This window comes from Danio rerio, chromosome 5 (genome assembly GCF_052040795.2).
Source record: "Danio rerio strain M-AB ecotype USA chromosome 5, GRCz13ab, whole genome shotgun sequence".
NCBI classification, from domain to species: Eukaryota; Metazoa; Chordata; class Actinopteri; order Cypriniformes; family Danionidae; genus Danio; species Danio rerio.
The window spans coordinates 41,345,487-41,368,923 of record NC_141025.1 but is presented as its reverse complement, the minus strand read 5'-3'; the positions used below and the strand labels follow the sequence as shown (position 1 = coordinate 41,368,923).

At 35.7% G+C, this 23,437-nt stretch overlaps 1 protein-coding gene across 32 annotated transcripts in view; it reads left to right on the top strand.

Annotated features, from left to right (window-relative positions):
* wdfy3 (WD repeat and FYVE domain containing 3) overlaps positions 1–23,437 on the top strand; it is a 152,958-nt gene that overhangs the window by 47,049 nt on the left and 82,472 nt on the right. For 8 of the 32 annotated variants that reach the window (XM_087253729.1, XM_087253721.1, XM_087253727.1 and 5 more), the window contains exons 9-16: positions 743–1,210; positions 2,207–2,305; positions 4,919–5,112; positions 6,540–6,997; positions 7,842–7,925; positions 11,059–11,230; positions 13,264–13,478; positions 20,153–20,265. In XM_087253729.1, coding sequence (XP_087109855.1) covers positions 743–1,210; positions 2,207–2,305; positions 4,919–5,112; positions 6,540–6,997; positions 7,842–7,925; positions 11,059–11,230; positions 13,264–13,478; positions 20,153–20,265 — 1,803 coding nt within the window. Of the gene's footprint in view, positions 1–742; positions 1,211–2,206; positions 2,306–4,918; positions 5,113–6,539; positions 6,998–7,841; positions 7,926–11,055; positions 11,231–13,263; positions 13,479–20,152; positions 20,266–23,437 lie in introns of all 32 variants that reach the window. The other 24 variants (XM_087253728.1, XM_087253720.1, XM_087253726.1 and 21 more) reach the window with 3 other exon arrangements.

Here is a 23,437-nt window from a genome sequence, read left to right as displayed (position 1 = left end):
TCATTCACACACATACACTATGGACAATTGAAATTACCCAATTCACCTGTAGCGCATGTCTTTGGACTGTGGGGGAAACCAGAGCACCCAGAGGAAACCAACGCAAACACAAGGAGAACATGCAAACTCCACACAGAAACGTCAACTAACCCAGCCGAGGTTTGAACCAGCAACCTTCATGCTGTGAGGCGATCGTGCTACCCACTGCGCCACCGTGATGCCTCCTGATTAATCTAGTAGGCTGAATAGTAGTATATAGGTAGTATATAGCAAGATGGCTAATAAAATATTATGTACAGCCTTCATGACAAAGAGAAAATCAATTATTCATCAGAAATTAATCAACACTTGAATATTTAAAAAGATGTTGAAACAAATCTTCTCTTCATTGTCTCTTCTCTTCATATTTTGCCCTTAACTGACCTCCTGTTAGCATTTTTTGCTAATGGAAATATACTCCGATTAAGAGGAAATGAAAACGTTTTTATGTTACCAGCTCAACAAGAGTTCACAAAGGTCACTGGAGTTTTTATAGTTTCAGGCTTTCATTAGGACCACGGTCACAATATGGTGTAATGTTCAGCCAAAAACAAGCATACATCATTAATTCACTCTGCCATGTTGTTTTACCCGGTCATCTTCTGTGAAAACACAATAGCAGTCATTTTGAATAAATAATTAGTTGTTGTTTTTTTTGTTTGTTTTAAATGTTTACAGATGAGTTTGATTTGTCTCTTTTCAGGTCACACTGTCAGGAACATCCAGGCTTTTTCTGTGCTTCAGAATGCTTTCCTGAAGGCCAAGAGCGGTCGATTAGCACGTATGATCCTTGAAGCCATTGCCAACATCTATGCCGCCGACTATGCCAACTACTTCATCTTAGAGGCCCAGCACACACTCTCACAGTTCGCGGAGCGGGTAACAAAGCTGCCAGAGGTGCAGTCCAAGTACTTTGAGCTGCTGGAGTTTGTCGTCTTCGGACTTAATTATGTACCATGCAAAGAGCTTTTTAGCGTTAGCGTGCTATTAAAGTCGAGCACCTCTTACGGATGCAGCATCACAGCCACCCGCACTCTTCTCAAGCTTGGACGTCACCACCCTGTCTTCAGTGATGTCTTCCGTGAAGTTGGACTGCTGGAAGTGCTTGTAAATCTGCTCCACAAATATGCAGCGCTGTTGAAAGACCCCACGCAAACCCATAGCGATCAGGGTAAGACTTTTGTAAATTAAGTACTATTTATATATAATACTATAGTGTTCATTAATGTATTTATTGTATTATAACAATGTTATTATTAATGAAAAAACATAGTATACACTTAACATTTGCCTAGAATGTTTACATTCACAAAAAAACAAATACATAAAAAATAATAATAGATAAATTATAATTATAAAAAAGAGAATAGATTGCATTCATTTGATTTATCCTGCATTAATTTTCTATATAAATGGGCTTCATGATTTTTAGTTGGCAGATCATGTTTAATAATGTTTTTCTATATTTGTTGGAAATCTTTACATTTTTTCCCATTGTTTATGCTTTGTGATATAGTGTTGCATTTGTATATATCTAAAGAATTCATTTGTTTTCAGTGTAAATCTGTAAGATAATTGAGAAAAGCGTATTGAGGCCTCCCCATCAAAAAATTTAGTAATTATCTTGAAACCATTCTTTTCCCATCTGCTGAAGACACAAATCCATTATAGATGGAAATAATTCTGGGAATAAATCTTTAATGGGTATTGCACGTGATGAGGCTATTGTTCCTTTGAATGCTTATTATTCAGTTTTTACAGGATCATTTATTTATTTATTTTGTATTATTACACATTAAAAAAAATATGTATTTGTATTTTACTTGATAATTTCATTATAAGTTTTTATATTTTTTATGTTCGTTTTTTATTAGTGTTATCTATATACTCTTATAGTGCTTATTAAAATAGTTATTATGTTAAAATAATAATATAACAATGTTATTATTACTCATATAATAAGTATTTTTTTATTTTATTACTTATGATTATGATGATGATGATGATGATGATAATGATAATTATTATTATTATTATTATTATTATTATTATTATTTTATGCTTTTCTATTTCGCTTGATAATTTCATTGTTTTTTTTTTGTTTGTTTTTTTGATAAAAATGTTTGACTAAAAGCACTTACTGTCTGCTCTCCCTCCCTCTGGTCAGGTGATTCCAAAAACAATGTGGCTGAAGAACAAAAACAGCTTGCCTGGCTTGTCATGGAGACTCTCACAGTCCTATTGCAAGGCTCAAACACTAATGCAGGTGCGTGTGTGCATGACAACATTTACATGGTTTCTTCCCTTTTTTTTTCTTTCTAAAACAACTTTATTGTGGTTGGAGATTTTAGAGAAAGACAGAAAATATTCGAAGATGAGTGCAGAGAACTAGACTCAAAAAGCACTATTCCACCACATGTCGGAGATTCACCCATAAGGCAGAAAGCTCTGACTTCTGCTGAGTTTTGAAAGAGGAAATGACAGGCAGGCTTGGATTTAGACTGACACCGTAGATTTGGTCTCTTCTGCTTTATTCTTAACTTGAGTCACAGACAATCTCTAGCACAGAATTGGAAAGTCTGTGATTTACAGAGTTCCGTTTGCAACACAACATTTTTGTTAAAATGATACTTTTGGTATTGCTTAAGTGCAACTAAATGTGAGTATCTGTAAGAAGCATGTTTTATTGAACTGTTCTGCTCTTAATGTTTGTAGAAGGCTTTTAGAAGGTGACATGAACTCACTAATAAAAGAGTCAGTAAAGTTTTACCAGTAAAAAAATTCACATTTTTATCATATACTATTGTAAATGATCTGATGCAAACTACTTGCTTGTTAGTTTGAATAGTTTTTATTAGGGGCCAAGCACCAAAGGTGAGTAGGCACCTATTGTATCTGTTCTGGTTCTAATTATTGTTCTTCCGGCTTCTTCTTTTTCTTCCGCTCTGGGAGTCTATGGCAGCCCTATGAACCGTTTGTGGCATTTGACCAAACTTTGGTACACTGATAGAGGGCAGTCTAATCTTTAACCACAACAAATTTGGACTCTCTAACACAAATTCTCTAGCGCCACCACTTGTCCAAATTTGTTTATCTTTATAAATTTTGAACCCATTGGGCTAAAATCACTTTTTTCTCCTCTGTTTCCTTGACTCAAGCCGATTCAAACGCACCCTATTTTTGCGTTTGCAAAAACGCACCCTTGACCGTCTTTTTCCGTCAAGAAAATTTTTTCTCCATTTTAAATTTTTGGCAAAACCTGTTTGATCGAAATTGTCCTAGGCCGTTTGTCCGATTTTCACCAAAATTGAATCACAAAATCCACAGATCATGCTGACCAAAAGTTGTTGAATTCAAGTTGATTAGATGAACGGTTTTCTATTATCTTGCGAACATATTTAACATAAAGCTTGTGAAAATTGACATAAACTGTTATCTCCATAACACATTGACATATTCACACCATATCTTGGTGTGTGATATTACAACCATGGCTTGAAGTTAGCTGCTGCGTTTTGGCACACTGACCCCTATAGGTCTGGAGATACAAATAAATGGCTTATTTGCTTATAAATTCTCAACCCTTTTTCTAAAATTCATTAAATGTACATCCAGCGGAGCATGGCGATTCGAATGATGTCTGATTTTCCCAGGTCAGACATTTTGGCCATCTGCCATTTTGAATTGTCAAAAAATTGCTGTATGTTACAGATGCTTTGGCAAACTGTTATGAAAATCAGTATGTGTCTTCGGGACTGTGCCTTGAAGATGCTCAGAAAGCACCTTTTGGTCAAACGTTATAATGATATTTCTAAAAATGCTAATAACTTTACACTAATTTTGCCTTTTGTAATGAAACTTGTCTTGATACATTCCTTGGGTTGTCCTTGGGACTGCCTTAATTAACTGAGCTTCCTGTCTGCCATCTTGCCTCGAGTCAAAAACCTACTTTTTTACCTCCTCCTACATCGTTTGGCTGATTTGCACTGAATTTGACTCAGATCATCTTCAGACCATGCTAACAAAAAGTTATTGAACTCTTGTCGATAAGTAACAGTTTTTGTTTACAGCATCGACAAATGTGATGGCATGATGCTTGTCTATCTGTCTGTCCTTTACTGATATCACCACTGTAAATCATTGCTACTTTCTGCTCAGGTGATAGTGGTTTTAAGAGGAGTTGCATTCTCATTCTGGACAGCCTTTGTTCGAATGTGTGCGGTGCAGGATGAGTCATCAGATTATTTTCATCATTTTGTTGTAATAAAAGGCTTATCGTAGCAGAACACTTAGCGTAAACAGTAGATAGTCTCAAACATAAATGTGTTTTTATAGGGTGCTTTCATAGGGTCTTACACAGAAATAAAGGATCAACAAATACAAGATTGCTTTGTTTTAAAACAGTACAGCACACCCCTAAGGCTTTCATTATAATTGCATTATCGTTGTCCAAGTTTGCCTTTTGTTTCCAAGCACTCAGGGACGAGGAAGAATTCATTTCCATGCTCTCAGACCCCGCAGTTGTCTCAGTCTCAGTGCTGAGTCAGGTCTCTGCTAGAGAAACTCTCTGGACTTCAGCTCTCTAATCATTTCTCCTTTCTGTCATGACTGCTGATAGTCTCACAGATGCGCTCGTACTTCATTAATTGTCAGCCAATCAGAATGGTTTTGCTGCAGAATTTGAGTCATTTAAAATGCTTTGCTTCCTCTGAGGTGATCAGTCATTCCTAAATCTCATTATTACCAGCTCTTGATTGTTCTAATGTTTACATAAACAGAACATTAAACTTGTTGCCGAGCTGTAATGTTGAACATTAAACTGAACATTGCTTATTTGACACTGAGATGAGTTAATAATACAGATATGTCAATCTCTCAGGGTTGTTCCGGGAGTTTGGGGGAGCGCGGTGTGTGCACAACATTGTGAAGTATCGTCAGTGTCGTGAGCACGCTCTGATGATCATCCAGCAGCTGGTCTTGTCGCCGTCTGGAGATGATGACATGGGCACTCTGCTCGGCCTCATGCACTCCGCTCCAACAGCAGAACTACAGCTCAAAACTGACATCCTGCGGGTGAGGCACATTCACAAATCTGCCATGCTTTATTTAAATAGATGGAAAATAGAAGCAGAATTCACTACATTTTTTTTCCATATTTGCATGAATACATTGGCCTTCTAAAATTTGAGGTTTGGAAGTGTTTACTTTTGTTTTATTTTATTTTTTTATCATTTCAAAGTTTTATCATTACAAATGTTTGTATTATCGGTTTAATGCATCCTTGCTGAATAAAATAATTTGATTATATATATAGCTATATATAACTGACAGTTATATGAAAATATAACCTATAAATTCATAAAATAAAAATTTGTGTTAATTTACTCTCCCCTCAGGCCATTTAAGATGTAGGTGTTTTTTTTTTTCAATTTACATTGGTTTTGGAGATTCACAAAATGCCAGCTTACCAGCATTTGACAGATAAAAAATATATAATTTTAAAACATTTACAGGCAAAACCACATTAATACCTATGGCTCCTGAAGATACAATAAAGTCTTGATGGTCAGAATATCCAGGAAACTAAAAATAGTTTACAGCATAATTACCTATAATTCATAGCCATAGATACATGGGCTGTGTACGAAAGCTTTAAACGGTAGGAAGGCATCAGCGCACGTCCAAATCTAAATTCTGTTTAATTTTTGCCTCAAGAGGTCCCCACTTTTGATCAAATCCAAAGGCTGAATAGATTTACTCTTTGCTGCCTTCAATATCTCAAGACCCTGTGCATCCCATTTGTGACAGTTGAACTAAAAATTAAAACATTAAACATCTCGAAGTGCTGTTTAGCTGTCATTTTGTATATGTGTGTGTTTCTGACCAAAGTATTCTGCTTTTGATGCCATCTCCAGCAAGTAACAAATAAAGTACGTAAATATCCCAAAGTAAATATAGTTATCACCAAAGCTCTCTATATTTTCTTGTACCTGATTAAATCGTTATGCAGCCTCTGAAATCTCCTTTATGAGGTAGACTTTGTGCAGATATTTGCCTTATAGGCCATTAAGGCAACAAGTTAGCTGTCTACGAGTTTGGACACAGCCCTGGTCAACGCTAAAAGTAACATGATTTTTCTCTAACAATTTTTTTTTTTAACAAAAAATCTGAATCACTCTGAATGCAATATGATAATCAGTATAATGATGTATGAGCTTATAATCATTCAGAGTTGGGTAAGACCAGTTTATAAAATTTATTTTATGGATTTTTAAGAAAATCCATATTTCACATTGTTATTGGTTGCTTTGATATAGGTGTTTTTGACTTTGAAATGTGCCAGTAGCTGTTGACTTGCGTTTAATGAATGGTTAGAAATCTGGTTATACCTAAGAAGAATCTATTTAAAGCATTTTGAGCTCAATTTTTGAATGGGCAGTTAACTTTCATCCTTATTATTTAAAGAATTGCACTTGACATTTTGTGTTGTTTGTCATTAGGCTCTGCTGGCGGTGCTGCGTGAAAGCCACCGTACTCGCACCGTCTTCCGCAAAGTGGGTGGTTTTGTTTATGTGACCTCTCTGCTGCTGGCCATGGAGCGCTCTCTCTGCTCTCCACCCGTCATCGGCTGGGAGAAGGTCAACCAGAACAAAGTCTTTGAACTCCTACACACCATATTCTGCACTCTAACAGCTGCCATGCGTTACGAACCTGCAAACTCGCACTTCTTTCGCACTGAGATCCAGTATGAGAAGCTGGCCGACGCAGTGCGACTTTTGGGATGCTTTTCTGACGCTAAGAAAGTTGGTCCGGCGACCGTCTTCCCGTCAAACGCCCAACCATTCCAGCGGTTACTGGAGGATGAGATCATACCTGCTGAAAACGTGTGTCCCACACTCAAGCACTGCAGCAAGCTCTTCATCTACATGTACAAGATGGCCACCGACTCATTTGACAGGTGTGCATAAACCTCTTTTCTTAAAGGATAAAAAGGGTGATACTTGTTTTGGTGGATTATCAAAAAATGGCTGAAAAAAGTAATCTATTATTTCATTCTATGAAAGTTTAGTTTTTATGAGAAATGCTTGAAATAACTTCAGACAGGATGAGTGTTTTGAGTGACCCAAAAAAGTAGCATGAATTTAACATGTCCGTAATTTTTTTTTGAATAGAGATAAAGTTTAATAATAAAAAATAACGGTTTTATAAAACAGTGGGCTACTTCATGTGGTATTTAAAATATTCAAACTGATTAACATATTGACCGTATTCTAAAATGTGGAAGTGCGCCTGTTTTCACGATTGTTTTAGAACTTCCGATTCTGTCGCCCATGGGAGAAATGACTAGGAATAATAAACAGCAGAAAACGGTTAAACTACCTGCTCTACAAACAATTGTTTGCATGACTAAATAGACCAAGTAGAATAATATAATAAGAAAATATTAGTTTGCAATTTAAGTCTCAAAGGAAACCCATTTTATCTTATTCAAATAGTGTTTTGTAACTTTACTAGTTGAGTAGTGTGCAAAACAATTACTCAACTATTTTCTATCTGACAAGATGCAAATGTCCTCACATGCTATCTGAATGTGTCTGTGCTTTAAGCTTGTGTTCGTGGTAGATTTGCATGATCTGTAGTTCCTCTAAGCTGTATATTCAACAAGAACTAACTGCCTCCCTCTCTTGCTCTTTGTCATTTCTCTGTCTCTGGTAACCTCTGGCATTGCCTGGCTGCACACGCGGGGTATGTGTGTGTGTGTGTGTGTGTGTTTGTTTGGATGTGTGTTTAAATGGTTGTAGTCGTGCCGAGCAGGTGCCCCCCTGCTTGACTCACGAGACCTCGCTGCCCTCCCCTTGGGGCACGCCAGCAATCACCAGGAAGAGGTACTGCTTTCTGCCACCTCTTCCTTTTTCTCCCTCTGTCTTTTCCTTCTTATTTTCTTTTTCTGTTCTCTGCTTGTTGAGTGATCAGACTTTTGTCCTCCCAGTCTGTTTCCTTTTCCTTCTTTCATTCTCCTTTTTTTCTACTCACATCTTCAATGCTTAGGTTGTGTTTGAGTGTTTTTTAAAGGATCTCTTCACTTTTTTTAATATATAATTTTACAACTCCCCTAGATGTAAACAGTTGTTTGATCATTTTTTAATCCATTCAGACTTAGGCTGAACAACAATATACTGTTTGGGCATCGATATTGCAGTGTGTGTGTCTGCAATAGTCACATTTCAGGATTAGATAATTTATTAAATATTATACATTTTTTAATTATTTATGCAATGACAGTGTTGCGCTAGTTACTGAAAATAGTAACTAGTTATAGTTACTAGTTACTTCATTCAAAAAGTCAAAACTTAAATACTTTATCGATTACTTACAGCAAAAAGTAATGTGTTACCGTTATAAGTAATTTTTGAGTGAATTAATGCTCCCATTAATGCCCTTATAACATCACTTCAGTGCTGCATGGAGAATACACTGTTGATCAACTCCACAGTTTTAATTCATTTGCATTCTCACAACTAAAACACAAGACAGACTTAAACACTTATTTATTATTCATTTTATTATATTATTTAAAGAATCATATACAAAAATGCAAAGAAAAAATACAAAAATATCGCATGGTGATAAACCAGCTGAATAATATATTCAGAAACAAAAAAGCCAAAACTTAAGTTGCTTCAGCATCATAAAAGTTGTTGTATTGTACCATTACACATGTTTTTTTACAGCTTAAGTATGAAAATGGCAACAATAGGCAACAATCACAAAACCTTTATGAAATAAATAAATGAAAATAAACTGAATTATCATTCTGAATCAATTTGGTGAATCTCAGCACCAACAAAATTGCTATTATAGACCACCATAAATTTGATGCATTTTAAACAAAACAAAAACATAACAGCTGCTCAAAAATAAAAAATCTATGAGTGATTTTCAAACTAACCGCAAATTAAACACAGTATGTTAACAACTTATGGAAAGTAAGCTGTGTATATTTAAATTGGTGCGGTATAACAGCTATAAAAATATGTAAAAAAAAACAAACAAAAAAAAACAATCACAGCTATTTTCTGAGCAATACAGCACTATACATTTAAATAACGTGTTCTGAAATATAACAGAAATGTGTCATTGTGTCTACTAAACTATTTAATTTTGTTATATAGATAACATGTGTGCTTATTTTTTTTAAACGACAAACATATTAACATTAGTAATAGTAATTAATAATAGTAACGTTAATAGTCTCTCGGTCTCTTTCGTGAGCACACTTGGCCTCTCTTGCGCTCACACAGTCTCTCTAATGCACAAGTGGTGCCTCAAACACATTCAGTCTCTCTGCTTTCGCTTGACTTTTGTCCAGTCTGGCGCCTCGTACACGTTGCGTCTACTTTACAGTGGTTGGATGGCTGGCATCCACCAACCCCACAATGCATCACTACTGTAAACAGGAAGATGTGAGATAGACTGCAGCCAAATATTTTGACTTAAATATTGTTAGTCTCCCCACTGTTTATTTATTTATTTTTGCTTGTGATTTATTGTAATTTATGCAGATGCACTGCATAGAAAAAGTATTGATCTTCCTAGTCAATCTGAGTTTATTAAATTTTAACAAACAGAGCTGTTAAAATAATCTGGTAAAATTCTATTCATATCGCAATATACATCACGGCAATACAAAACACCGCAATTTCAGGTTTTTCCAATATCGCGCAGCCCTAATTCAGACAAACAATGGGTCTGGCTTTGGCACTAGTATATGTAGCTTAGCTTAGCATAAATCATTGAATCAGATTAGACCATTAGCATCTTTCTCTAAATATTTTTAGAAAAGAGTTTTGATAATTTTCCTATCTAAAGCTTAACTCTTCTGAAGTTACTTCATGTACTAAGACCGATCAAAATTCAAAAGTTACTATTATCATGATAAGACTAGGAAGAACTATACTCTTTTTTTTTTTTTTTCTTTTTCTTTTTTCTTTTTTTTTTTTCGTAGTAATTCATGAACTTTGCTGCTGTTCTATGGTACAGTGATATTACTCAGTGCTGTTATGTTGTTAGCTGGGCACTATTTTCAGGAGCTCTGTAATACTATTGCACCTGCTGCACCATGGTACGGCAGCAAAATTTTAGTATAAAACAGATTTGAGCAGATGCCTTTAGGAATTTTCAAAAATAACACCCTACAAGTTTGGATATATATGACTGTGATAAATTATTTTATTAATTATTATTTGGGTGGGTGGGGGGTGTGGGGGGGGGGGTAATATATCCTATAAGTTCTTATAAGTCGTAATATAACATCATAATATGTCAACTTAAGAAGTGATAAGTGATATGACTTGTTAATGTAAATCAGATATTTTTCCTAACAAGCCTTGACAAGCATCAGGCCATTTAGTGGATGTTTTTATATTTGCAGCAGTTACTTTGCCAAGCTCTAAATATTATTGGTTTAAAACCTTGCTCCTCAAAGCTGTACATTAATTGTAAAATATGTTCTGATTGGCTGATGCTGTGCAAAGCCATATTTATTTTCTCTGTTTTGACAGACAAGTTGCTTGTCGTAGGAAACGCACTGTCACATTTGATCAGGACTGTGTTATTCATCTGCTTTTCACACTGATCAGAGTAAAAGTTTCCTCTGCTTGATCATTTCTCTGACCATGTTTTCATCTTTCTTTGCATCTCATCTGCCATGTTGAGCTACTTTGTACCTGTAAACCTTTGCGGTTGCAAAATTTCTTTCTTTGGTTGTGCTGACAGCATTTACTCAGTCTTTTTAGCTTTTTAAGCTCTGTGTGTCAGGTTTTGATTCATAATTAATATTAATTCAAGGGTGATGTTCTTAAAATTACACTTCACTGTAAGCTGTCTAAGCTTTGTACTTAAATCTGGATAAAACTGCCAGGCCAAGATGTAAAACTGTATAAGTGAATTACACTTTTACACTGACAGTAAGCAAAGAGACTAAGAAGAGCAATTAAGCGATGTTTTTCTACCCAGTAGGCATGGCTATAACAGCTCATCCAACTCTGCTTCTGGTAAAGCCCTAACGGACCTTAAACTGCACTTGGGGAATTCGTCCCAGCATTCCTCAGACCCTGTAGTCATCCACCCTGGAGCAGTGCTGGCAATGCTCGATCTCCTACCCTCCGTTTCTTCTGACACACAGCCTGAGGTATGAGCCACTCACAGACGACAGACTCTATTGTAAAAACTATAGGGAGCTGATACCATTTTTGCTTCCCACACAATTGAAAAACTGAAGTTTCCATTCTGACAATCAGCTACAGTTTGTATTGTGCAATAATGTGTGTATTTAAATTGTGAGATTGTGTCTATATGTACGAGATTTAGATTGTGTCAATATTAAATATGCACAATTTAGTGATTTTTGAGGAAGCATATGAAACTGAAAACTGATGCAGTTTTTTTTAAGAGTAAGATCATATCTTCAGTTTGAAGATCTCATCTTCTTAGCATGGTATTCATTTTCACCTCCAGTCAGTTGTCAGTTGAGTGAAAGATTTCATGAGATTGAAAGTGTCTTTTGGGGATTTTGTGTGAAACTAAAGGAGGTTCCCATTAAGGAATTCTGACAGGATTTTTGTCATCTTTGCCAGTAAGTGGTAAATGGTGAGTTACATACTTACAATGAAAGAATGTGAGGCAACATATTGGTATGTTGTTTGTTTATTTATTTTGGCACTTTTTAATTAGCTAGTTTTGCATTCCATGGTCATTAAACTCCATGGTCATGCTGAGGAGAAAAATTAATTTGAATGCAACCAAAAGCTTTATTTTATGATCCATAATCAAACATTTATGAAACTGAGGTTTTTCGGGTTACTATATTTTCCAGAAAAACGTTCTGTTGATCAACTGTAAGTGACACTGGTTGCATTGATTTATGTCACAGTTAATGATTTATGAGTAGCCATATAGAAATAGTTTATTTGATTTGTGAGCAATAGATCAATAAAATATAGCATGAGAAACGCATATGTCGTTTTTAACGTTTATATACATTTTTACTTCGTAAATTAGTGAAGGCATGTGTGAAATGTGCTACAGACCTACACCTCACAAATTTGTGTCAGCACATTTTGCTGGCTTAATGTAAATTACATTATACTCTTATATTGTTAAACGTTTTGAGACATCTTATTAAGGTCAGTATTCTGTGCAGGCCAGTCAAGTTCCCCCACAACAAGCTCACTTATCCAATCATGTTGGAGCAGGAAAGGGACATGCCAAAACTAATTGGGAGCATGAAATTGTCTAAAATGTTTTGAAATGTTATGTAAATTACAATGTCATTGTAAGAGTTACTTTACTTCACCCATTACATTGGGCTTCTACTGTATGTCTGTTCTTGAGCTAATCTGAGGTCACATAAGGTTTGGAGGTCTGTAGCTATTAACTCTGCAGAATGTTGTTGAATTCTGTTTACTGTGCACCCCAGAATCTGCTGACCCCGCTCTGTGAATGTACATGACCTGAGTTGTTGTGGTTCTCAGTTGCTTTCATTTTGTTATAATGCCATTAAAAGTTTTTTGGTGGAAAATTTAGTAGTGAGGACATTTCATGAATGGACTTATTGCACAGGTGGCAACCTATCACAGTACCATGCTTCAATTCACTGAACTTCTGAGAGCAACCTATTCCTTCACAAATGTTTAAAGCCCCTGCAGGTCTAGGTGCTTGATTTCATGCACCTATGGTCATGGAAGTGACTGGATAACCTGAGTTGAATGGTGTAAAAAAAAACTTGTGGCAATATAAAGTCTATACACTAAACCTAAACTAATCTTTAACTCTGAAATCTGGACTTTAGGGTAACTATATTAAGCTGCTTTGACACAATCTACATTGTGAAAAGCGCTATACAAATAAACATGATTTTTTAAATTTTAAACTATTTAAGTGTTTAAACTATTAAAAGTATTTAAGATAATTTTTTTTTAAACTGTTAAAAATGTATATTTAGGGAAAATAATGGATGAATAATTTTAAGAGATAATTTTTTTAATATGATACTGAATACAACTGCATAGCCCACAATGACAGTTTGATTTTGTTGTCTTTTAACTAGCCTGATAACTAACCTGCCGTGTGGCATGCTGTGCTAGGCTTGTTCCACTACGTTTTACATTTCAGAGTTTTAAGTATCAATCTGTGTGTTCACTTAACCTTTGCTCTTCTCCTCAGCATGCTCTGGACCTGCAGCTGGCGGTTGCTAACATCCTGCAGCTGCTGGTGCATTCAGAGAGGAACCAGCAGATCCTGTGTGAAGCGGGTCTGCATTCTCGCTTGCTGCAGCGCTGTAGCTGCGCTTTAGGAGATGAAGATCATCCACTCCACCCTCCACTGCAAAGGATGTTTGAGAGACTGGCATCTCAGGCTCTGGAGCCAATGGTGCTCAGGTGAGAACAGTTTTATTATGGTAATCATTCCTTTAAAGGACACTGGAAAGCATATATATATATATATATATATATATATATATATATATATATATATATATATATATATAGTATGTGTGTGTGTGTGTGTGTGTGTGTGTGTGTGTGTGTGTGTGTGTGTGTATGTATGTATATGTATATGTGCATTTTTAGGCGTGCAAACTTGTCACTTTACCGTGTAATTCGCCATTTTCATCTTGAAATATGTCAATCAAGCAGATTGGTAACTAATTGTGTTTGGGGGGTCTAATCGTAAAGGCTGCAATATGAATGTGATATGAATAAAACATTTTTTTACTCTGTCCGAGAGCACATACATGGCTGTCCTCTTTGCGTGACAGACTTACTAACCAATAGAGTGAGCACATATTTATTCTCTCCAATCAACAGCCCTCAAACCAACCACGGGTAACGCCCACCATAAACAAACATTAGAGATAAGGGGAGAAAACATGATGAGGCACAAGAGTTTGAACCAATAATTGAGTTTAGACAAGGAGTGTAAGGACTTTAGTTTAAAATAAGTTGCTGCTGATACATTAACACTCATCTGCTCTTGAACAGACTTAGTGAGTTGGCCTACACAAGATTGCGGATGTGCAGCAGATTTGATGCTTCATAAACTCCATCATAAGCAGGTCAGGATGCTCATGCAGACAAGTCAACTAAAAACCAAGCCTAAAAGCACTTGATTCCCTGCCAATTATAAGAGAGCTCTGTGTTTTACATGTAACGGTAAACCGAGAAAGCACTGGAGTCTCACACACACATACACCGATGCGCTTCATGCAAATCATGTTCTTGTTTTAACATCAATGTTTTTAACAAAAACAAAAAAAAATGTTACAATTTAAGAAGTGTGCTTCACAAAGGTGAGTGGGCTTGACAAACCACTTGTAGAAACACCTTTTTCTCTCTTGAAAATACCCACTTCCCCCTCCTTAAAGCCTCATTCACGTTACGAGCGACTCACAACGGCAAATCGACAAGCCATTTTAACGGAGAGTGAGAGACTTCTGGCGACCTCTATCCACGCGAGCAACATTGACAGTGGAGTGTCGATCGATGCGACTAGGTTGAGGATCCTTCAACTTTATGCAAATCAAGAGCGACTTTTTTGAGCGACAGCCAATAGACTGATTACACTCGACCGCCATTTTTTAAAGCAAATTCGAGTCTGTAGTGGGAAGAAACCCGGAAGTATCGTTGGAAGTTACATAAGAACGATGTGTACTTGGCTGTATATCTTATCAGCGAAGAGAAAATGACAAGAAATTTATAATTTCAAACTTGAGTTAATGAACTGATTCTTTCACTATATTAGACTTGTTACGATACTGAATTAATAGAAAAACTGTCAATTTCCCGGTAACATTTAAGGCACTGTTAGTGGCTTTCTTAAAACAGTGCTGATTTGCCATTGTGTTCACGTGCTCAACAGAAATTACTGTGATTAGCTGAGAAGGTCATAAGTTCACCCTCCGCTGTTTACCGAGTACAAACAGAGACGATCGATCTGCTTGATGACTCGACTGATCTTCACAACTGCTTCGCGCTCCAGTGTTCGTGTATCTGTGTTTGCACTGGGTGAAGAGCGGTAAACTGATTATCACTGGTGAACACCATGGTAAATCAGCGATGTTTTTAATCGCGTTTAGCGGTGCTCAAATGTTAGCGGGAAATTAACGTTTTTAAAACTTCAGTACCGGGAAAACACTTTTACAGACAATACGAGGGTGTGCTACAGAGGACTGCATTGTTTTATCACTCACAGGGTTACATAGGCTAAAGCAGGAAAGCGTCCCCATGGTGTTTAACTCATGCCATGAAATGAAGCCTAGGAGGACACTTGAGCATATTACTCTTACAGAGATTGTCATGTTGTTTGATGCTGAATTGTTTTTAATTGTTTAAATTAATATTACTGTTTGATATTAAAGTGTTTACACCATTTTTGCATTTTGAAATCTCTGCCACAGATGGAGGTTTGTAGTCCACAGCATGTTACTGCAATGGTTACAGTGCTGGTCCTACACTTCTGGGTTTCTTCCCACCGCAGCCTCGCTTTGGTTCTTTAAAATGGCGGCCGCGTGAAATAACCATTAGAGCTCATGTGATCCTCTCTCAGCTCGCTCAGAGGCGGGCTGTATTCTCTTTGCTGTAGACCTACACAGACCTGTGTTTGCCACTCAAGAGCAACAGGCAGCTACAAAGTCGCTGCTAGTGTGAATGAGGCATTACTCTTGCACTTTGTTCACAGATCTTTAGTATAATTAACACTTCTTATGTGTATTGCTTTTTGTTGTTAAATTGCTGAATGCCTTCTGAACGAAAACATCTGCTAAATGACTAAATGTAAATCATGTCAGTTAAACACAGAGAGCAGGATTATTCAGAAGCCTGACAGGTTATCAGTAGTAGCGATTAGTACCAATGATGTGTCAAGCTTCACAAATTTTTATAAGAAAACGAAATGTAGAAAATATTTGTCTTTTGAAAATATTTGTCTGTCTGCTGCTGATTGCAGCAGTGAGGGGTGTAGTAGCTAAAAGTGGATTCACCTTGCTTTGATTGAACTCTTGGAATTTCTAGTTCATTTGATACTAAAGATCTGAATAATCTGTTAGGTTTGCATGCAGTGAGCATATGTGTAATGCATTGAGGTCCTAGACCATTTAGTGATTTATAGCCAAGTAATAGTACTTTAAAATCTTTTCTGAATGTAACTGAGCCAGTGTAAAGACCGGAGGACAAGTGTGATGTGCTCTGATTTCCTTGTTTTAGTCAGCTCTGTGTCTAGTTTGTCACTTTTTCACCTCTGACAAGTTTGCACCCCTGATTATTATGTTAATATTTCAGCTGCCTAAAGTTTAGTAAATGTGTAAGTTTATCTGCTTCAAGAAAAAGTGACATTACTACCTTTATACTAAGCATTCCTGTTTAAGCTTTTCAATTGCAAAGCTTTTTTGTTTCTGTAAAGTTGCAGGGCAGCAATGACAACTACTATGTACAGTGCATGTGCGTATTCTATTTGTGAGCATTTCCATAGGAGAAAGAGCAGATGAATGTGTTTTTCATTGGCAAAAATAAACAATGTTTTTGGTTCGGTCAGTCTTTGTGGGTTTTGGTTGTGTAATGAATTGGGTTTTTGTTGGCTGTAACGTCCAATGAAATGATCTATATCAGTGATGCCCAAACTAGCGCCATCCCATCTGAAAAGAGAAAGGGAATGGGTCCCACTTTATATTAAGTGGCCTTAACTAATATGTACTTACACAGGAATTAATCGTTTGTTATAATGTACTTATTGTGTAAATACATGTATTTACCTCTTATGCTTGATTAAATACACATATGTAATTACATCTGTAATTAACTTTTGTAATTATATTTGTAAATACACTATTGGCCATCCCTTACACCTTAACCCACCCTTAAACCTACCCATGCCACCAAACCTGTCCATAACCCAACCTCTGTCCCAACTCAAAAGCACCACGTGTTCTCAAATACATTATAAACACAGTAAGTACATTGTATTTATTTTTTTGAGGTAAGTAAATAGTAGTTAAGTACACTTTATATTAAGTGGGACCGGGGAATGGTGGGGATGATTTTGAGATTGTCAGTTTAAATGTAATGTAACCCTTTATTTGTTGTATTGTTAAAATCTAACTAAATATTTTAATCAAATGGTGTAAATGAATCAGATTTTGTTTAAATGTACATGCCTGATCACCTGACAATGCAGAGACTTTGGTGAGCAAATCAAGTCACGGCTGATTCTGCTTGACTAGTGTATTCAGCATTGAACTCCACTGTGCTAAAAATGTGATTGTTTCTTTTTATTGCAATAAGTGATCATTTTAAAAGTTATACTGCTTTAGTTAATAATATTTAAAGTAATGTTTTCTGTTTATTTTAAAATATTAGGGAAATTACCTATGGCAAATTTAATGTAATATAATTTGGTATATTCACTTTTGGGCCACAGCTCTGAATGATATTTGTTTTTTGGCCCTTCATATGAAAAAATTTGGGCACCCATGACCTATAGTACATTATATACAGTATGATTTATAAAATATAGTATACAGCTGTACAATGAGCTCAGTCAGCCTCTGTGATATTTATTTAGCTTATTCATATTCATGAGTGATATCTTAATGGAACATATTTCTGCCCCCAAACCTTTTATTGATTGGCCTTCCATATGTGAGCTTCTTTAAAATGATTTTTGTTGACAAAAAAGCCAGATGAGTCGGTTAAAACCTTTTTTTTCTAGGGATCGTGAGTGATTGAGTCTTTTTTGATTCAATCTTATCCCAGCTGCATGTTTGCATAAAAGGAAAATGATCAAATTTGCCACATCTCAATATTATTCAAAGCTCTCCATGGGTCGTCTCCAAGTCAAGCGGATTAGCGATTTCAATTTTCCGCATGACTGGTGTTGCGTGATAGAGGATGCAGATTCACTTCACTACAAAATAAATAAAGAAATACAAACCAAAAACAATTCACTTCATCTCATTTAAGGAATCAAACACCGCATGTGTTCTGGATTAAATATCATGCGGCTGTTAGAAAAATCAGCTAAGGAAAAATCCATCCACAAGAAGAAGATGATGTTATGTTTATGTTATGTTTGTTATTTTTATATTATGTTAAGCTATGCTTTTCAATGCTATGTTATACTATGTATGTTATGCTTTTAGTTTTGCTTTTGTTATGTTATGTTTTTATGTTATGTTTTATGTTTTGTTTTGTTTAGCTATTGTATACTATGTATATTAAAATGTATACTATGTGTTTTGATATGTTATGTTTTTTTTATGTTTTTTTTGTTTTTGGCGTGTCTATATACAGTATTATACATGTTATGAATGTTATATATGTATACATGTGTGTATGTTATATACTGTGTTTATACTATGTTATGATTTGGTTTTGTTTTGCTATGCTATGTTTTGAAATGTCATGTTTAGCTGTCATGGTTTTTTTTGTATTTGTTATGTTATGTTTTTTTAAATGTTTTTATGTTTTGTTTTGTTATGCTATTCTAGGTTAGGTTAGGTTATGTTTGGTTGGGTAAGGTAAGGTGATGTTAGGTTATGTTAGGTTATGTTATGCTATGCTATGTTATCTTGTTTTTTGTTTTGCTATGTTTTGTTTTGCTATGTTAAGTTATGTTATGTTACCTTTTGGGTTTTGTTTTGCTATGCCATGCTATGTTTTGCTATGTTAGGTTATGTTATCTCTTGGCTTTTGTTTTGCTATGCTATGCTATGTTATGTTATGATATTTTGTTATGTTATGTTATGTTATGTTATGTTATGTTATGTTATGTTATGTTATGTTATGTTAGGTTAGGTTAGGTTAGGTTAGGTTAGGTTAGGTTAGGTTAGGTTCTGTTAGGTTATTCTATGTTATGATAAGTTAGGTTAGGTTGTGTTGTGTTGTGTTAGGGTATGTAAGGTTATGCTATGTTATGTTACGTAAATTTTAGTTTTTTGTTTTGCCATGTTATGTTTTACTATGCTATGTTATTTTAGGTTATGCTATGTTTTTTGTTTTGTATTAGTTAAATTGTTTTTTCTATGTTTTGTTTTACTATGCTATGTTATGCTATGTTATGTTAGGTTGTGTTGTGTTGGGTTATGCTATGTTATTTTATGTTATTTGTTGTTTTTTGTTTTGCTATTTTATCTTTTACTATGCTATGCTATGTTTTGCTATGCTATGTTATGCTGTGCTATGTTATGTTCGGTTGTTAGGTTAGGTTATGTTTTGTTATGTGAGGTTATGCTATGTTGTGTATTGCTATGTTATGTTTTTTGTGTTTCGTATTGTTACATTGTTTTTTATGTTTTGTTTTACTATGATATGTTGTGCTATGTTATGCTATGTTATGTTATGCTATGTTATGTTATGTCTTGTTTTTTGCTATGTTATGTTTTACTATGCGATGCTAGGTTAGGGTTTGTGTTTTGCTATGTTATGTTTTGCTATGCTATGTTAGGTTAGGGTTTATGTTTTGCTATGCTTTGCTAGGTTTTACTTTGTTATGTTTTGGCTTTTGTTTTTTCTATGCTATGTTTTACTTTGTTATGTTTTGATTTTGGTTTTTGTTTTGTTATGTTTTGCTATATTTTGTTATGCTATGATATGTTTTGCTTTATTTTGTTATGCTGTGCTATGTTTTGCTGTGTCATGTTTTGCTATGTCTGTGTTTTAATTTTTTTTTATTTTCTTTCGCTATGCCACTCTATGCTATGCTATGTTAATTTAGATATTTGTCAAATGAGGTGTTTAGTTAAATTAATTATAACATTGCAACTCAAATTTAATTGGGTAATACATTTTAATGATACACCCATCCCCCCCCACCCCCTAAAAAATAGTACTATAAAAAACAATAAAATAATATATTTTTAGTATTTATAATAATTTTTTAGGGATTTTTGCAGAGAGTTAGGGATCGCAAAGGACCTCAAGTGGGGAATAGAACTTGGGTTGGGGCGAGTACCTCGGTGCTATGTGTTGACGTGCTAACCACTATTGGCACAGACATATTTTTATTATTTATAATCAATAATAATATTATTAATGCAATGTTTTTTTATGCATTTTTTCAGGGAATTTTTACGACTAGGAAATCCTCTGAACTGCGGTGCCTGGGACAAAAAGCTCCTGAAGCAGTACCGGGTCCACAAGCCGAGCTCCCTCAGCTACGAAGCCGAAATGCGAAGTAAGGAGTAAAATGCATAAAGACCGCTCAAACTGTCAGTATGCTTTTGTGGCATCTCGAAAACAGTTTGTGTCAGTGCTCTGTGCTCTTGTCTGTGTATTTTCTCTGTGGGCCAGTGAAAGGAGGGACATTTACTTCAGGCTTCACTGACTGTGGTCTTTGGTGAAATGCCATCAATCACCATCAGAATCAAACAAAACATTCTCCTCTCGCTCTCCTCGGCTCTGCCAGCAGCGAGACGTTCAATTGAAGCAGGTTTTTGCAGGAGATGAGTTCCCAGCTTCCCTAATTACCAGTGAAATTACTTTTCTCCAAGCTCTCACCATGTCCAGCGAGTCCTTTTTGAACTCGCTAATTTAAAGGTTTCCTGCTTGCTTTGTAGAAAGCCTCCATGGATTCGTTCAGTCTGCCCAGGGTCCAGTGCAAGCGGCTATTTTTGTTGCTTATATCCACAGCAGATTATCTCAGATTGAGGTTATTTAACAGAGAACTCCAATTTAAACAGAATAAAAGGGAAAGGGAAAGTTTCTTACTGCTTTTACAGTGTCAGATTTATAACGTTGAACATCCAAGCATTTATTTTGCACTGTTTGTACACTAACAGAAGGCGAAGGAAAAATGGCATATTATTCTATTTATGGGATAAAAAAATGTCTTGATATTTAGTTGCTCAGACTGAATAATTTCATTTAACTTTTTCTTAATTTATTTTGAATGTATGTCCTGTAAAACTAGAATCTACAGTAATTAAGGACTATTCGTAAACCTAAAAAAATCCTGTTAAATTTATGTGATTGCTTTTAAAATCTTATTAAAATTTGGGACGTTACATTTCATTGAAAGAGTTTTAAACTATTTTAATGTTTTCTAGTACTAATTACTTTTTATTTATTTTTAAACCCATTTTAATACATACAGTTAAAAGCTAAATTATAAGCCCTCTTGTTAAACAAATTAATTTTAAAAATATTTCCCAAGTGATGTTTAAGCAAGAACATTTTCAAGTATTTGCTAGAATATTTAAGATTCTTATTTCTTTTAGTTTGGCATAAATATTTATTTATTTTTGGTCAGTGTTATTGGCTAATAATAAAAAATTATAACAGACTGTTCATTGACTTGCCTAATTAACTTAACTTGACTTGCCTAGTTAAACTATTTAAGCCAGGGGTCTCAAACTCAATTTACCTGGGGGCCACAGGAGGCAAAGTCTGGGTGAGGCTGGGCCGCATAAGGGATTTTACAAAAAAAAGTCCTCAAATGTCATTATTAACAGTTTTAATTATTTCTTCTGAACATGAAGTGTCCTGAACATTAATAGAACATTGAGTGAAGATTATGAACAGTTCTTCTGAACATGGCATCTTTTGCCTACTTCTTGCTGACAGAGACTTGAAAGCGCTTCTTCTCACAAATCTGAACCACATTTGGGTTTAGAGCGGAAGCAGTTGAGACCCTCAGTATGGCTTGAAGATGATCATCATTAAGTCTAGACCTGTACTTTGACTTATTGAAGTCCTAGGGAAAAAAGTGGGGGAACTCACTCAAAACTTCCATTCCCTCACCTAAAAAAAAGGCGTATATATGTATAAATAAAACACCCCCACCCCACCCCACTCCAGTCACATCAGTCTGTACCAGTCTGTATCTACCTATAATATCAATATATATAAGATGCAGGGCAGGCACGTGCACACATAGGGCTCAACCTGTGCAGTGCACATGCCCTTTTTAGTCTTGCATAGAAAGTGCCCTTCCAAAATGATCAAAAGTGCCCCCGTGACGCGACACTCTCGGTCCCGCCCTTCAGTAGGCGCGCGACAACACAGCTGATCAGAACGCGCGCGACAACACAGCTGATCAGAACGCGCGCGACAACGCGCATTGAGTGACAAGCGCGCTGTGTACGGATAGAATAGAGCGATCCCCGCTCTGCTGATTCTGTCAGAGTACAGCGGTCGGCGCGGGCCACAAAATATTGCACTGAGGGCCGCAAATGGCCCGCGGGCCGCGAGTTTGAGACCCCTGATTTAAGCCTTCAACTTGTACTTAAAGCTGAATACTAGTATCTTGCAAAATAACTAGTATAGTATTACATATGTACCGTCATCATGGCAAAGACAAAATAAATTTGTTATTAAAACTATTATGTTTTAAAATGTGTTACAGCACTTAGGCAATATTTGAAAAATTATTTCAATTTCACAGAAGAACTAATAATTATTTCTTGGGCTGCACAGTGGCGCAGTGGGTAGCATGTTCGCCTCACAGCAAGAAGGTCACTTGTTCGAGCCCCTGTTGGGTCAGCTGGCATTTCTGTAAGGAGTTTTCATGTTCTCCCTGTGTTCGCGTGGATTTCCTGTGGGTGCTCCGGTTTCCCCCACAAGTCTAAAAAGTTTAAGAAGTGAATTTGACTGACCCTATCTACTGTATATCTTGTTATTTTAGACTCAAAAAAACATGAATTGGGTAGGCTAAATTGTCCGTAGTGTATGTGTGTGAATGAGTGTGTATGAATGTTTCCCAGTGATGGGTTAATATGTGTTGCCTTCTTAACAACTAAAGGAAAATGCAAGCGTAATAATAGCAGTGAGGAAACAGTAGTTAAGAAAACATCTATCACAGATTTATTACAAGATAAAAAAAGTCTCAATAGTTTAAGAAGTGAATTTGACTGACCCTATCTACTGTATATCTTGTTATTTAGACTCATGTGGTACAGGTGAATTGGGTACGCTAAATTGTCTGTAGTGTTTGTGTGTAAATGAGTGTGTATGAATGTTTCCCAGTGATGGGTTGCAGCTGGAAGGGCATCCGCTGCATGAAACATATGCTAGATAAGTTGGCGGTTCATTCCACTGTGGCTACCCCAGATATAAAAAGGGACTAAGCCAAAAAGAAAATCAATGAATGATAACAATCTCTTAAAATGTTTTTTGAAATATCAAATTAAACTAACAAAAATAATTAAATGATAAAAACTACTGACATCACTTTAAATATTCACAGTGCATCATGATGCTGAAACAGACTGCAATATTCATTGTCCAACTAAACACTGATGTGGTGGCAGTAGAACAGAGCAAAATGGAAATGCTTAAATGAATATGTTTATTTTTTATGTATAATCATCAATGGTGTTTTTGGTAAATTAAACGTTTTTTGTTATGGA